General features: G+C 42.9%; 1 protein-coding gene across 6 annotated transcripts in view; it reads left to right on the top strand.

Moving 5' to 3' along the window:
- Positions 1 to 16,269, top strand: part of LOC131368683 (probable E3 ubiquitin-protein ligase HERC1) — a 46,138-nt gene that overhangs the window by 723 nt on the left and 29,146 nt on the right. For all 6 annotated transcript variants that reach the window (XM_058414722.1, XM_058414721.1, XM_058414720.1 and 3 more), the window contains exons 2-19: positions 3,703 to 4,681; positions 7,685 to 7,780; positions 8,931 to 9,116; positions 9,979 to 10,290; positions 10,453 to 10,549; positions 10,831 to 10,974; positions 11,175 to 11,302; positions 11,416 to 11,560; positions 11,648 to 11,819; positions 12,193 to 12,327; positions 12,414 to 12,579; positions 13,679 to 13,804; positions 14,491 to 14,712; positions 14,803 to 14,955; positions 15,057 to 15,189; positions 15,334 to 15,531; positions 15,630 to 15,845; positions 16,106 to 16,269. The exon at positions 16,106 to 16,269 is cut by the window's right edge and continues 10 nt beyond it. In XM_058414722.1, the coding sequence (XP_058270705.1) occupies positions 3,743 to 4,681; positions 7,685 to 7,780; positions 8,931 to 9,116; positions 9,979 to 10,290; positions 10,453 to 10,549; positions 10,831 to 10,974; positions 11,175 to 11,302; positions 11,416 to 11,560; positions 11,648 to 11,819; positions 12,193 to 12,327; positions 12,414 to 12,579; positions 13,679 to 13,804; positions 14,491 to 14,712; positions 14,803 to 14,955; positions 15,057 to 15,189; positions 15,334 to 15,531; positions 15,630 to 15,845; positions 16,106 to 16,269 (3,732 nt within the window). In that variant the 5' untranslated portion in view covers positions 3,703 to 3,742. The remainder of the gene's footprint in view (positions 1 to 3,702; positions 4,682 to 7,684; positions 7,781 to 8,930; positions 9,117 to 9,978; positions 10,291 to 10,452; positions 10,550 to 10,830; positions 10,975 to 11,174; positions 11,303 to 11,415; positions 11,561 to 11,647; positions 11,820 to 12,192; positions 12,328 to 12,413; positions 12,580 to 13,678; positions 13,805 to 14,490; positions 14,713 to 14,802; positions 14,956 to 15,056; positions 15,190 to 15,333; positions 15,532 to 15,629; positions 15,846 to 16,105) is intronic.

Raw genomic sequence — 16,269 nt, 5'->3', positions numbered from 1 at the left:
TGAGACACAGCTTTTAACTGTTGCATATCCTGACCTGTCATGGCAAAGAAAAAGAAAAAAAAAATCAGATGCAAAAAATGGACTGTCTAGATTTTTTTTTAAAGGTGCGGTTCGTGATTTCAGGGTTCAGTGTTCCACCGATGTTAAAGAGTAAAACCCAGACTGCAAGATCTAACCGAGAAGAACGGATAAAGCTTGATAATAAAACTAGGCGGGGAGAAAAAACACCAATTACAACGGTTACTGAGGCATAAGAGGAATAAAACATCTCCTGATGATGTTTACGGTCCCTCCGCTTCATCACTACGTCTTATAGTTGATTATTTTCCTGAAAAAGCACACACTATTAGCACTAACCCTAGCATAAATTGTAGAAGAAAAAAGGAGCAAAATATCTGACGTTTATGATTTATAGAATTTCTAATATTGAAAAATAAAATACGCCGAAATGAGGAAAAAATGACAAAAAAAAAAACCCAGAAGACAAGATCCACGATATCTAATAAATCATTATTGTGATATATTGATCACTTTAACGTGTTCGTTCATGCTGTTTTTTTTTTTTTTTTTACAAAATATGAAGAAATCTGATTCGAATCCGATTCAAGATCAGATATTTGACTGTTTAAGGTCATAAATTATATTTGTTTTGCCTGTTTTATAGCTTTACTGCGTGTCATCAGTTACTGATATCTGACATCTTTTTTTGGTCTAAAGCTAAGTACAGCATCTGTGACTAAAGTGGAATTAAAAATAAGTGGCGTCTATATTAAGTCTCTGCTTCCGTGCATCGAGTTTCTTTTTTTTATTCCCCTTTTTAAAACCTGCTCCTGGTCTGGATGGTTCTCTAAACGTCATTGATTTTTTTTAGAACTTTTTCTACGGTCATCTTTGATAGGATTAGGATTAATCAATCAAGAACATGGTGAAGTAAAGGACAGAGGTCTGGTCCAGGGGTTAATGTTCAAATAAAGCTGAAATATTGCTGCAACAAGCGATGAAGAGGGTCCAAGCACTTTTTGTAATATTTCCATGAGCACTTGAGATTTTAGATTTAAATTATACTGCCACCTGGTGGACGATCGAGGACGTTTAGGGTGTGGTCTTCAACCCGGCCATCAGGTTTTGTGTCGGTGCAACAAAGCATTGCTAAGCCACGAGCCCACATGATGTCTGGTTACGGGAGCGTGGGTTAGGAACATCAAAAACATTCTGATAACGTCCATGAGGTCCGGACTCACTTTCACCGACTTCAAGGTTAATGATGATTGGATTCGATTTTAAAGAGGAACAGTGCAACAATTTTGATCCATGTGGCTGAAACCATCTGAACCATCAGACATAAAGTAATCAGATTCCTCAGACTGAACCAACCGGAACAATCAGACTTGGAACGATTCTAATCATCGTAACTAAAACTATTTATTCCATCAGACCTGAACCAAGCTGAACTTTCAGACCTGAATTTATCAGACTTAAAGCAGACAGAAGGAACCTGTAGTATCAGACAAGCAAGCAATGTGAACCATAGGGCTTAAAATTCGAGTCATTAGAATCGAACTGTCCTAAATCACTGGACTGGAAGCCATCCAAGCTATCAGACTTGAAGCACTTAGTACAATCAGATGTCTGGTACCGTGTTTCAACCAACGATGAATCAGTTACCGCTAATAAATACCCAGCACAGGTACCTTTAGTGCTTGGATCCCTTAATATTGCAATCAGACATAAACAAATAAACCCGAGCCTCGTTACCAGAATTAGTATAGATACATATTCATTGCAACATTGCAGATTTTCTACCCTTGCCCTTCTCCACCCCTGAAAGTCCCAACAGTAAATGTGTGGGTGGTGTGTGTGAGGGCTTGGCACGTCACTGAGATCCTGACATCCTGTGAAATATGATCGGCGTCCCACAAAGTCAAGGCCAGAGTCCACACGGGAGCCACCACTCTGCACCGCTCTGTTGTTAAAGACGGCAGCTGTTAAAGCCGGTATTGTCGGATATTCAGCTCGTCACGCTGTGACACACTGGAGGAAGTCACTACGTTTACGTCTACACGATACCGATATCTTAGACATCGCCTCAGACACATCTGTCTTTTTATTAACAAAACACCTCCAAGCTTCTTTATTCCAGAATATCTGGAAGTTTCCTCATTAAATTTAACATTAAGTAAGGAATACATCATATCAGGGGTGTGCTGTTCCAGGAAAATAATCAACAACAGGCTGCTGCGGTGAAGCCGAGTTTCTGTCACTCATCATCTCGAAGATGATTATTTTCATGAAATACACAGTGTTTTATTCCTCTTATACTACACTTTTTCAGCATTTTCTACAATTTTAATCATTTGTTTTATCCGTTTATAGCTACAGTGTCATAGAAAAACAAGTTACTTCCTGTTCTCGCTTACATTATAGCAGCTATAAATAGTCCTTCCCTCAGCGTAAACATCCTCCATCTGATCCACAGCGTTGACACTGGAGACTCCTTCAATAAACCTTATTAAAAATGTTTCCTAATTTTTTACTATTTAAATCTAACAGTTCCACATGTTTCTTTGTTATTAGCCGTTACTACAGAAACAAGAAAGAGCATGAAGCCTGTGGAAAGGCTTATTGTGAAATGATCCTCCATAATTGAGCTCTGCTTCTTATTTTAACCCTCGCCGGTCTGAAATGATCAGCTGAGTAACGGCGGTGTGGACAATAAGAGTCCTGCACGTGCTCTTTAAATCTAAATTTGGACTTATAATGAGGTTAAAGTGTCATGGCCGTAACGTCCTGTGTGCTTCTCTTACATTTTGGTGTGTCTGGTATATAAACACCGCTGATCAGCGTGAAGCTGAACCGGTCCAGACTCGTCCCACAGCCAAAGCTCTGAGATGCTCCCTGTTATATTTTTATACTCGGAGAAACCGTATAGCAGCGGTGGTGTAATAAATTCCTGGGTGCAGTCCACAGAGCCAGACAGCAGCTAGGACTTCTGGGTAATGTTCCTCTTGGCTGTGAACCAGGGCATGGCAGGAAGTCATCCTGAGATGATGAGCATCCACATGGAGAGACGGATAACTTTAAAGAGCAAACAACAACAACAACACTAGTTATAATGCAGTACCTTTCTCAGGTCAAAGGTCAAGGTCAGGAAGTGAAAATGGCATGATATGTTTTCAATTCTAATTATGATTATAATTGTTATTTAATTACTAATTAAGTTGCTAATAATAGTGTGATTAAATGAGAATTAGAATAAAAATAAAAATATTTTGTGCTATTTTTTGTTATTTTTATTAAGTGAAATTGTCTTATAAAAATAAAAAAATAAATTAAATTAAATTTATATTAAAAGCTTTTAAAACATTTTTGTTTCACTTTTACTTTGAAAAGCTCCTGTTATTTTATTTTTGGAAAGTACTGATCATTTTTTAAAGATGTATTTTAAATGTACTGATTTCTTTTAAAAGCTGAATTTTTAAAAGCACTAATTAGGTTTAAAAGGTACGATAGAATCTTGAGATAAATCTCCACATGTAATAATCACTTTAATCCAGTTAAACGTGATGGTTTGCTGTTCTATTTAAAGTGATCATTGAAAGCTGATGATTAGTTCTAATGAATGCCGTGAATCCTGGTCAGTGTGTCGGTCAGCTGCATCAGTGTTTGCTCTGAGCTGATATGTGAATGATTTTTGTCCGTCAGCTGTGTGCCCCCTGGGTGTGTGAGAGGATAATGCTCAGCCATGGTGCCTTGTCAGACCCACGTCATGCTGAAGTGGCAGGAGCACCTGAACAGCTCCTGGGCGGCGGAGGACAGCACGCAGACGGCCACTCGAAATGGCGCCTCGTCTCTCTACGCCAAGCTGCTCCACCACAAGGAGGCGATGGCTCTGGCGCTGCCGGTGCAGGACTTGCTCGGTCCACGCCTTCCCGACTTCCAGCACGACTCCAGCGCCAGTGAGGAACGTGACGAGTACCTGCGGGCGCTCCTGCGTAGCCAGCGCTGCCTCGGGCATCGCGTCCTCGCCCACTGGCCTTTCTCCATCTCTTTGCATCAGCGTCTGGTGGCACTGCAGAGGATCTACTACGCCCTTCACACCAAGTACCACGACCGCTTCCGCAATCCTCCTCCGCCTCAGCCGGGCTCCACGGGGCCGGACGGGGGCGCTCTGGAGCCGGTTTCCGATCCGAATCAATCGGGCGTCAGGGGAAGGACGACATCTGGGACGGACGTGCTGATCGAAATGGGCGTGCGTACGGGGCTGAGCCTCCTGTTCGCTCTGCTGAGGCAGAACTGGCAGCGCGGGAACCTGGAGGACGTCACCCTGTGCAACGACGTCCTCAGCACGGCGCGGTCGGTGCTCTCGGCCCTGCCGCCGCTCTCGCTAGCTAACGAGAACAAGATGGCGCCGGTGGGACTGGAGTGCATGGCGCAGGTGGGCAACTTTCTGAAGAAGACGGCGGCGAGCGGGCGAGGGGCGGATCCGGCCGGCCGGCGCCTGGCACTCGAGCTCCTGCTGAGCATCGCCGTGCAGCGAGGAGCCCTGCGCTTCCTGTTGGAGTGGGTGGAGGTGGCACTAGCAGCTTCATCTTCATCTTCATCCTCGTTTTCATCTTCAGAGCTCTTGGCTGTCAGCTACGAACTCATCATCCAGATCCTGCAGCAGATGAGACAGTGCTCGGTACGTGCTTGCTTTTTTTTCTCCTCATACCACCTTCCCTAATCCTGATCACATCGTATATAATTAAAGGGGCAGTTTGAAATGTAATTGTCTTCCGTCTGAAGTGTGTGCCATCACCTCAGTACCCAACTCTCTTTATAGTACATTTACGACACATGCATTGCCTTTTAAGGAAATTCATCAAGACCTAGCAGCTGTGTTCGTGCTGGAGGCGGAGCTTATTTCAGGGTCAGAAAAATGTAACCTACATACTGAATCTATTGAATAGAAATGTTACCACTCACATAGTTAACGCAAATTTATTTATTTTTGTCAAATATGTCATTATTATAGATTTCCAAAGACTTTTAAAATTGGCAGATTACACATTTGAAGCTAGGAACACTAACTTTACCTTTAATAAAGGGGCGAGGGGCGGATCCGGATCGCAGGGTTTTAGTTTTCTTAATTACTTAATTATGCTATTTTTCAGATTTGCATGAACAGAATAATGTAGAGTAGTGTTGGAGAATGGTAGGCTGTAGTACTTCCAGGGGTTGCTATGGTATTCCAGGTGTTGTTTAGGGTGTTGTTAGGTGGCTGCTGTGGGGTCACAGGTGGTTGTATAGTTGTTTGGAGGTTTGTTTAACATCCCAGGTGGTTGCTAGGGAGTATCTAGGTGGTTGCTAAGGAATCTCACCTGGTTTGTGTTTGCTCTGTAGTGATAGTAATAACCATGGTAACGTTTGTGATTTCCACCATTATAACCAAACCAAAAAAAAACCCCTGACTCTGCTTCAAGGAACCTTCGAGAACCCGGGGTTCTAACGTTACTCATCAGCACATGTGAACTGTTCTAGAGTTGTGTTTGTGAGCATCAGACACTGATGCAGATCAGATCACAGATGTGTAGCTAATGGACGCCATGTGCTATAATGGATGAGACACACACACACACACACACACACACTCACACTCACACACACACACACTCACACTCACACACACACACACACTCACACACACACACATGCACATTCCATTCAGTTCCTCTTCAGCTGAACACTTTGTTCTCGTCCTGCTGCATTAGTGCGGTTAGTGAGCAGGATTACACGCCCTCCTCTCACTGGTGAAAACTCTCTCACTCCTCTCTTTTCTTCTCTGAGCGTTTCAAATCCGTTTTTTCCCCTTCTTTGTGTTCTTGGCTCTTATCCCAGTTCTGAAAGCTTCTGGCTGGAGCTATCTGTTCCTCCACACAGATTTACTCACGCCTTAATCGACTGCAAACACTCGTCCCACAGCACGGCCCTCGAGTTCCTCTCTCATCCTCGGCTGAGTGAAACAACGTCTCGTAGCTTTACGAGTCGCGAGACAACAACGCCGCATTAAATCCCGTAAAGCATTTACAGCGAAGTCATTAATCATTTACCACTTAAATAAATCAGTGTTTATTTCTTCGTAGTTCTTAAAACTTTTTTCTGGCAGAACATCCTGTCCACTGTTGCAGAGGTCAATGATGAAACCGGGCTCTAGTAGGAGTGGAGAGATGACAAAATATCAGATATTTAGGTTGTAAAAACAGAAAATGATAAAATTTACATTTACATTATTTAATTTAAATTTAAAAAAACAATTCAAATATTTTATTTATTTATTTATTTTATTTTATTTTTAACTTTTTAATTTACATTTTTTTAATAATTACATTTTTTTCCATTAAATTTTTTCTTTTATTTTAAATATTCTGTAGGAAATTAGCAGCTTTCAGTCAGGGTGTGATTGTTTTTTTTTTTTTTTTTTTTAATTGTTAGATTCAGTCGTACCTGATAGCAATATTAGAGAGGTATTAGGAAAAAAAATCCGGATTTTTAACATACACTATAATGCCAAAAGTTTTGGGACATCTGCCTTTCCATGCACATGAATGTAATATGGAGTTGTCCCTCCCTTTACAGCTATAACAGCTTCAACTCTTCTGGGAAGGCTTTCCACAAGGTTTAGGAGTGTGTTTATGGGAATTTTTGACCATTCCTCTAGAAGCACATTTGTGAGGTCAGGCACTGATGTTGGACGAGAAGGTCTGGCTCACAGTCTCCACTCTAATTCATCCCAAAGGTGTTCTGTGGGGTTGAGGTCAGAACTCTATGTGCAGCACTATATGCAGGCCAGTCAAGTTCCTCCACACCAAACTCACTCATCCATGTCTTTATGGACCTTGCTTTGGTCACTGGTGTACAGTCATGTTGGAACAGGAAGGGGTCATCCCCAAACTGTTCCCACAAAGTTGGGAGCATGAAATTGTCCAAAATGTCTTGGTATGAAGCTGAAGCATTAAGAGTTCCTTTCACTGGAACTAAGGGGGCGGAGCCTAACCCCTGAAAAACAACACCTGAACTCAATGATTTGGAGGGGTGTCCCAATACTTTTGGAAATATAGTGTAATCTAGGAATAATGGCCTGGCGGTTGTGGAGGTTAGCGGCTAATGGCGTATGATTGCATCCTTCTTTCTCACCACATGCATCTGTGCAGGAAACCACAGCGAGGTAACAAGAGCTCGAGTCTCTGTCCATTCTTACACTCCATCTCCTGATCGATGCTCTACATGATGCTGTTGCTGCACTTCTTCATTAAGGGTCTCGGTCAGCGCCTCGTTGGCGAGTCTGGATTCCTGAAGATGTGACGTTACAGCTCCCTCTGACACTGGAGACTCCTTCCTTTATTTTGTTACATAACCCACGTCTCTTTACGGAAAACTTCACCAAATCGGCGATTATCATTACAGTTTTTAATCCCTTCAAACGAGCCGTTGCTATGGCAATGATAACGTATTGAAATATTCATGCTGTCAGACCTGCTGTTATAGAACATCTTCTGACCAATCAGAAGTGAGAACAGCTCAGCGGGATTAAACACTTTATTACAAACTAATTCTTATGTCTAATCTGTATATTCATGCATATTCATAGAATCTTCTGTTGTTTACGTAGTAAAATCACACTGTGTTTGTTTGTTTATGTTTGCAGGGTTTCCGTGGTGACCTCATCAACACTCAGGTGCTTAAGAAGGATGCAGATGGACTCTGCAGTCTCTCCCATGTAGCACTGTGTCTCCTCGAGGAGGTGTGTGTGGTGTGTGTGTGTGTGTGTGTGTGTTTTCTTGGCATTGATTAAAGCCTCCTGCTGTTTCCTTATGCTGGCACTCGGTGTAGAAGACTTTGATGTTCTAATACAGTTTATTTTATATCATTCACAATACGGTTGAGCGACAAGAAAAAAAAGACAAAAAATATCCTGTTACGAGACTTTAATACATTTCTACAATACATGACTGTAAACAAACAAAAAAAAATTATAATTAAATAATGACAAAAAAGAAAAACTTTACAAAAAAGTAAGATTTAAATAATAAAAAGAAAAAGTTTGCAAAAATAAGAATTAAATAATGAAAAAAAACTTTACAAATATTTAAGAATTAAATAATAAAAAAGAAAAAACTTTATAAAAAAATTATTATTAAATAATGACAAAAAAGCAAAAGGTTTACAAAGTATTAAGAATTAAATAATAAAAAAAAACTTTGCAAAGATTAAGAATTAAAAAATGAAAAAAGAAATAACTTTACAAAAAATGTAGAATTGTATAATAAAAAAAAAGAAAGAAATTTACAAAAAAATAAGAATTAAATATTGAAACAAAGAAAAAGGAGAAAAGAAAAACGGAAAAAATCTGTAATATATTAACTCTTTATAGCAGATTTTATATTTACTTTATAATATTTTTTATTATTATTTTTTTAGGATATCAAAGAAATGTGTATTATGACATAATTCATCACAATATCAACATTATATCATGAAATTTATATCTACTTAGAGGATTAAACAATTTCATGATGTAATGCTGGTTTATGGAAATTATTGTTCTTTTTCTATCATAAACAACTCAGAATAATGTCATTTAAAATTCGACAAATTTTATCTGTTTAGAAATATCTAAACTACGTACAGCTTTGTTATATGAGTAACTTATTTTATATTATATAATACTATATTATATATTATTGATAATACTATTTTATATTTACATTAATGCATAAATAATAACGTTGCTTTACTGTTACTGCAGGAAAAACTGCAATGTTTTTATTTACGGAATTTGATAAATAATTCCACTGTTTTATCTCAGTACACACGTTTGGATTTGTTCTTCCTCATTTAGATGCATTAATTAAAAAAAAAAAAAATCTAATGTGTGTGTGTGTGTGTTTCAGATCTGCACGCTAGCTTCTAGCTGTCTGAGCTCGTGCAGCGTGGGGACGTCGTGCCCCGGCTCCGAGGCCGACGCCCTGGTGAAGGTGTTCGTCTGGGGCAGTAACAGCAGTCACCAGCTGGCCGAGGGAACGCTGGAGAAAATCCTCCAGCCCAAACTCGCACAGGGCTTCAGCGACGCACAAGTGGTACAGTCTCAAATAACACACGGATTTTAGATTTAAGATCTAAGTTGTTTCTCCTCTGTACACTCAGGTCCAGCCAGCTGATATTATATTAGCATAATAATACACAAGCTATAAGAAGCAGTGGTAGTTCAAGTGGTTAAGGCTCTGGGTTGTTGGTCAGGGTTCGAGCCCCAGTGCAGAGTCCTGACCTCAACCCCATAGAACACCTTTGGGATGAATTAGAGTGGAGACTGTGAGCCAGACCTTCTCATCATCACAACATCAGTGCCTGACCTCACAAATGCTCTTCTAGAGGAATGGTCAAAAATTCCCATAAACACACTCTTAAAAACCTTGTGGAAAGCCTTCCCAGAAGAGTTGAAGCTGTTATAGCTGCAAAGGGCGGGACAACTCCATATTACATTCATGTGCATGTAAAGGTGGACGTCCCAGTTTTGGTCTGGCTCACAGTCTCCACTCTAATTCATCCCAAAGGTGCTCTGTGGGGTTGAGGTCAGGACTCTGTGCAGGACAGTCAAGTTCCTCCACACCAAACTCACTCATCCATGTCTTTATGGACCTTGCTTTGGTCACTGGTGTACAGTCATGTTGGAACAGGAAGGGGTCATCCCCAAACTGTTCCCACAAAGAGCATGAAATTGTCCAAAATGTCTTGGTATGAAGCTGAAGCATTAAGAGTTCCTTTCACTGGAACTAAGGGGCGGAGCCTAACCCCTGAAAAACAACACCTGAATTCAATGATTTGGAGGGGTGTCCCAATACTTTTTACAATATAGTGTGTGTGTGTATGTATATATATATATATATTGATGTTGATTGATATAGATATATTGATATTGATGGTGCGTGTGTGTGTGTGCAGATAGAGGCGGGGCAGTACTGCACGTTCTCTGTGTCGTCGGATGGCTCCGTCAGGGCTTGCGGAAAAGGCAGCTACGGCCGTCTCGGCCTTGGAGACTCCAACAACCAGTCGGTCCCCAAGAAGCTGGTGCTGGACCCTCCACGCTGCATGAGGAAGGTTTCCTCGTCCAAAGGCTCAGACGGACACACGCTGGCCGTCACGGTGGAGGGAGAAGTGTTCAGCTGGGGAGACGGAGACTATGGAAAGCTGGGCCACGGGAACAGCGCCACCCAAAAATACCCAAAAATCATCCAGGGACCCCTGCTGGGGAAGGTGAGGAGGCGCGGTCCGGGTCTGACGCACACGACACCCTCACACAGCCAGGACACCGTCCTTTTAAAAGTCCTGTTGTTGACATTGTCTCTGTCATAATGCCCAGCACATAAACATTACCATTAGGGTTAATTAGCATGAACTCTTATCTGTTGTTGTTAGGTGGTGGTGTGTGTGTCCGCTGGCTACAGACACAGTGCAGCAGTGACCAATGACGGAGAGCTGTACACCTGGGGAGAGGGAGACTTCGGCCGCCTCGGTATACCCCCCCCTTCTGCCCCCCCCCTCTCTGTTTCTCTCTACCTCTTTCTTGCTATCTCCCCCTTTTCTCTCTATCTCTCTCTTTCTGTTTCTTTCTACCTCTCTCTCTCTATCTCTCCCTTTCTCTCTCTCTCTCTCTCTCTCTCTCTCTCTCTTTCTGTTTATCCGTTTTTCTCTGTCTTTGACACTCTCTCTCCCTCTCTGTATCTCTCTATTTCTCCCTTTCTCTCTGTCTCTGTCTCTCTCTCTCTCTCTCTCTCTCTCTCTCTCTCTCTCTAGGCCACAGTGACAGTCACAGCCGGAACGTTCCGACTCTGGTGAAGGACATCAGTGGCGTGGGCCAGGCGGCGTGTGGCAGCTCTCACACCGTGGCTGTGGCTCAGGACGGACGTGTCGTCTGGTCATTCGGAGGAGGAGACAACGGTCAGTTACACAACACACACCATCCACTTCACACATCCCTCACTCAGAGAAAAAATAAGTGTTAATCTGTATGTGACAAAATCACAGTTATGAACAGCAGCCATCGTTTCTTTCACTGAATATTTCTACGATTATATTACAATATTTTTATAATATTATTATTATTATTATTATTTTTTTTGTGTGTGTGTGTGTTACAGGTAAACTGGGACACGGTGACACAAACCGTGTGTACAGACCCAAAGTGATCGAAGCTTTACACGGCTACATCATTAGGAAAGTGTGTGCTGGAAGTCAGTGTTCACTGGCCCTGACTTCTGCTGGACAGGTACACACACACACACACACACACTTTTACACCCACTTGTGGATATTAAGTACTTCACCCTCTAATCACCACAAACTTGCTGTGAATTGTGTGTGTGTGTGTGTGTGTTGCAGGTGTTTGCCTGGGGCTGTGGCTCATGTCTAGGCTGCGGTTCGTCTGAAACAACGTCACTTAGACCCCGCTTCATCGAAGAGCTGAGCGTCACTAAGATCATAGACATCTCGTGCGGAGACAGCCACTGTCTCGCTCTGTCTCATGGTGTGTGTGTGTGTGTGTGTCAGAGAGTTTTAGTTACACACAGATTTAGTGGGTTTTTTATGTTAAACACAGAAACTTTGTTTTCAGAAAACGAGGTGTACGCCTGGGGAAACAACGCCATGGGTCAGTGTGGTCAGGGTCACACCTCAACACCCATCACCAAACCTAAGAAGGTGATCGGTCTGGAGGGTGTGTCCATCCAGCAGATCACAGCAGGGACGTCCCACAGCCTGGCGTGGACCGCCGTCCCTACGGACAGGTACACACAGGACAAAATGTCATTTCATTTGCACCTAGATCGTCTATAACAGCAGCTCTCATTATGGTTGCTATAGTAACAGCTCTATATGGCTGACACTTTACTAACAGATTAAAAAGTTAGTGTGTGTGTGACCATTGATTTGGTGACTTTTATGGGAGAAATCTCATGTCACAGGAACTTAACAAAGTGTGACACTAACTGAACTAATAAACACCAAGTCACGTACACACACACACACACACTTTTCTGGCCCTGAGTAAATTAGTGTAATGGATGTACTGGAGTCAGTCTAGGCTTTTTGAAAGACACTTCTTTATTGTGTGTGTGTGTGTGTATCTCTATGTGTGTTTATGGGTGTGTGTGTGTGCAGACAGCTGGTGGCGTGGCACAGGCCGTTCTGTGTGGATTTAGAGGAGAGCACGTTCACGTACCTGCGCAGCTTCTTGGAGCGCTACTGTGAGAACATCAGTGAGGACACACCACCTGCACCCTTTACCTCCAAGAGGTACACACACACACACACACACACACAGATGAGACTGTGGAAGGTCACTCCAGGTTTCTCCTTTCAAACCTCTTTCTGTTTTTCAGGGAGCATCATCAGTTTGTTCTGCTGTGTATGAAGCTTCTGTCCATTCACTTGTCTCTGGCTCATGCCGGAGGAACCGGGGCCACAGTGCTCGGAGCTCAGGGGAGACCCATCCGCAACCTGCTCTTCAGACTCATCGACTCCGACGTGCCCGACTCCCTGCAGCAGGTCCCCCACTCACTATCAGCTAGCTAAACTACCTAAACTGCTAGCTAAACACTCTGACTGGGTTATCCAACAGATTCTGTCTATTACAAACACTTAAACACATTTTCACACCCTGCCTCTTGTGATTGCAGTCTAAAAAACAGCATGTTCCTTTAGAAAAATTGTCCATATTTAGATTTCTCTAATCAAAGTCTTGAATCAGATTCACAAATACACTATATTGTCAAAAGTTTTGGGACGTCTGCCTTTCCATGCACATGAATGTAATATGGAGTTGTCCCGCCCTTTGCAGCTATAACAGCTTCAACTCTTCTGGGAAGGTTTTCCACAAGGTTTAGGAGTGTGTTTATGGGAATTTTTGACCATTCCTCTAGAAGCACATTTGTGAGGTCAGACACTGATGTTGGATGAGAAGGTCTGGCTCACAGTCTCCACTCTAATTCATCCCAAAGGTGTTCTATGGGGTTGAGGTCAGGACTCTGTGCAGGCCAGTCAAGTTCCTCCACACCAAACTCACTCATCCATGTCTTTATGGACCTTGCTTTGGTCACTGGTGTGCAGTCATGTTGGAACAGGAAGGGGTCATCCCCAAACTGTTCCCACAAAGAGCATGAAATTGTCCAAAATGTCTTGGTATGAAGCTGAAGCATTAAGAGTTCCTTTCACTGGAACTAAGGGACCGAGCCCAACCCCTGAAAAACAACACCTGAATTCAATGATTTGGAGGGGTGTCCCAATACTTTTGGCAATACATATCATTGTCTCCAGATTAGTGTGGTATTTAAGGACATCGTTTCAGGAACCAATCAGAAACAAGACTGGTGCACACTTGTTATTTACACCGACTGTTTACGCCCGCCTTACTTCTTATTTGTAATTATATTAAATGGTGCATCTACTGTATAATCTAAGTAAGAAATAAAACACTCCTTCTTTTCTGCGTTAGGAAATGAACCATCACCAGAGTGTGTGATGAAGCGGAGTTACTCTGAACAGAGTGTTTCTTTCTGTACATTGAGTAACTTACATGTTGATAATTTGGGGCAGGTTTGAATTCATTGTTAACTTATTTCTGGTGTGTGTGTGTGTGTGTGTGTAGGCGGTGATGAACACACTGTCGATCGGAGCGTCCCTCTTGCTTCCTCCTCTCAGGGAGAGAACCGAACTGCTGCACTCACTGCTACCTCAGGGCCCGGAGAGCTGGGAAAGTCTCTCTAAAGGACAGGTGCACAAACTTTTGCCACTACTTCCAAACCTCTCGAGAGTTGTAGCCTGAGCAGCACACTCCTCTTCCTACTGCACAGTTTTATTGAGCAGACAATAAAACACACGATGAACCAAATAACTGAAGTATCAGATTTCTGCTAATACCAGATGGCACATAAAATCTCTCAGCCATTTTATAGATGCTGTTTAATTTCTCTTCTCTAGAGAACATTTGTGACATTTTCTGTTTCACGCTTCTTCCATCCATCTGCCTGCCTCGTTATAGCTGCATGTCTGTATTTCTGTGGCTTTGTCCACTTAAAATAGTTTGAAATTCAAATTTGGATCTCAAAAATTCTCAATTATGAATGTATTCATGTGAGCCATTAGAGTTTTGAATCAAACAAAATTATGAATCATTTGAGACATGAATCAGAGTCACAAGAGTTACAAATCAGAGTCTGAAACAAAATTATGAATTAGAGATGTGAAAATTAGGAATCATGAGAGTCATGAATCAGAGTCATGGTTCAGATACAGTCTTAAGAGAAATAAATCAGGTTCCTGAATCAGAATCATGAGTTATGATTCGTGATACTGAGTCATGATTCTGATTCAAGTCTCTATTTCTCGTAGTTATGAAAGTTCCTCTAGTGAATCCAGGAGTCCAAATGTAATGTAAACGGAGCATGCTCTCATCCTCAGCGTCTGCAGTTGGACATGGTGCTGAACAGTCTCCAGGAGCAGAGTCATGTAGCTTCCCTGCTGGGTTACAGCTCTCCAGGGGAACTTGGTGCCAACCTGCCCCAGCCTGCCTCACCTGAGCGGCCTGTGGTCCCCGCTACCTCCAGCACAGAGGCCCAGGATCACCTGCACCTGGCTGAAGTGCTGCTCAAGACCCTTCTCCTAAGCATCGGTTTCTATACGGTCAGTCAGGAACTGATTCATAGTGACCGTGCTGGACAGTACCAATGTCCATGTTCTAAAATGGGTGTTGATTGTTGTGGTCATGTGTAGGAGCGTGCCTTCGGTGAGCTGGAGAAGAACAGCGATAAGCAGCAGTCCAGTCCAGCTCAAAAACAGACCGAAGCTCCGTCTCACTTCCACCACCTGCTGTCAGCGTTGCATAAACACTTGCTGGCTCACTGCTACATCTACACCAGCACCGAGGTGCTCCTTCTCATGTGTTCATTATCTCGCTAGCACTTGATGAGTGTGTTGGATTTCACAGCACAACTTGGATGTGTTCGTGTGTGTGTGTGTGTGTGTAGGATGATGGCAGCGTGACGTTGCTACATAAGCACCTGTGTCTGCTGTTACCCTACGCCGCTGAGACGTTCGGGAGATCCACCATCCTGCTGGAGGAGAGCTCTCTGGACAAGAACGTCATCAATAAACTACACAGTAAGAAGGATGGACGTGTGTGGAATTGAATCAGACAATGTTACACACACACACACACACACACACACATCATACATTTCTTTATGTGGTAGGTTTATTGTACATGTTTGAAATTGCCTAAAAATTGTGTGTGTGTGTGTGTAGCGGTGTTGTATGGCTCTGTAGGAGGCAGTCTCCTGTGTCAGGTGATCTATTCTTTGCTTCTGCTGCCCCTGGGTGTGGTCAGACCCCTCCTCCCTCACCTGATGTCTCTGCTTGAACAACTGAACGAGCTGAACGTTCACCTGCCCGACACACACCTGCAGGAGGAGCTGGAGCTGCAGGGTGTGACCACGTCTCCCGGTAAACACCCACTTTTCACATCACATCACTTATTAATATCTAAACACCTTTACATTACAAGATTTATGTCCTGTCTGTTATTATTATTCTGCTTCCAGATGTGTCAGAGGTGACTGATCCCACCCCTGAATCGGAAACTCAGCATGACTGGATGTGGCTTCTAGACCTGGAAAGAGCTGTGGCTTTGGTGATTGGTCGATGTCTGGGAGGGATGCTGCAGGGCCTGCCCCCCTCTGCTCAGGAGAAGATGGCTGAGTTTTGGCTGAGTAACCCGCTTCTGAGGAACGGCCTGGAGATGGACTTCGAACAGCTGGGTAACATCATGTCCACTGCTTATGTTTTGTTCATTAAAGGAGAAGTTCAGTTCCAGAACAAAAATCTACAAATAATTTCCTTGCCCCCTCGTCATCCAAGATGTTCATGTCTTTCTTTCTTCAGTCGTAAAGAAATGATGTTTTTTGAGGAAAACATTTCAGGATTTCATTGGCTATTAGAAAAATGAAGAAGTAAAAACAGGAAGTTGAAACAGATCTGTTTGAGTGTTATTATTTATTTCTGTCTCTTTTTCCTGCAGACTCTGCCATGAGCTGGCTGACCGAGGCGGTGCTGCTCGGCTGCAGAGACGCCCGGCTGGCTGACCTTCATCTCTCCGAAGAGAACGCCACGTTGCTGGACCTGGCACTCGGCTCCTCACGAGAACCTGCCAGCAGCCTCTGGAGGAAGATGAAGGAGTACTCC

The sequence above is a fragment of the Hemibagrus wyckioides genome, linkage group LG18 (genome assembly GCF_019097595.1).
Source record: "Hemibagrus wyckioides isolate EC202008001 linkage group LG18, SWU_Hwy_1.0, whole genome shotgun sequence".
NCBI classification, from domain to species: domain Eukaryota; kingdom Metazoa; phylum Chordata; class Actinopteri; order Siluriformes; family Bagridae; genus Hemibagrus; species Hemibagrus wyckioides.
The sequence above is the reverse complement of the archived record's forward strand: the minus strand, read 5'-3'. Positions and strand labels throughout refer to the sequence as shown.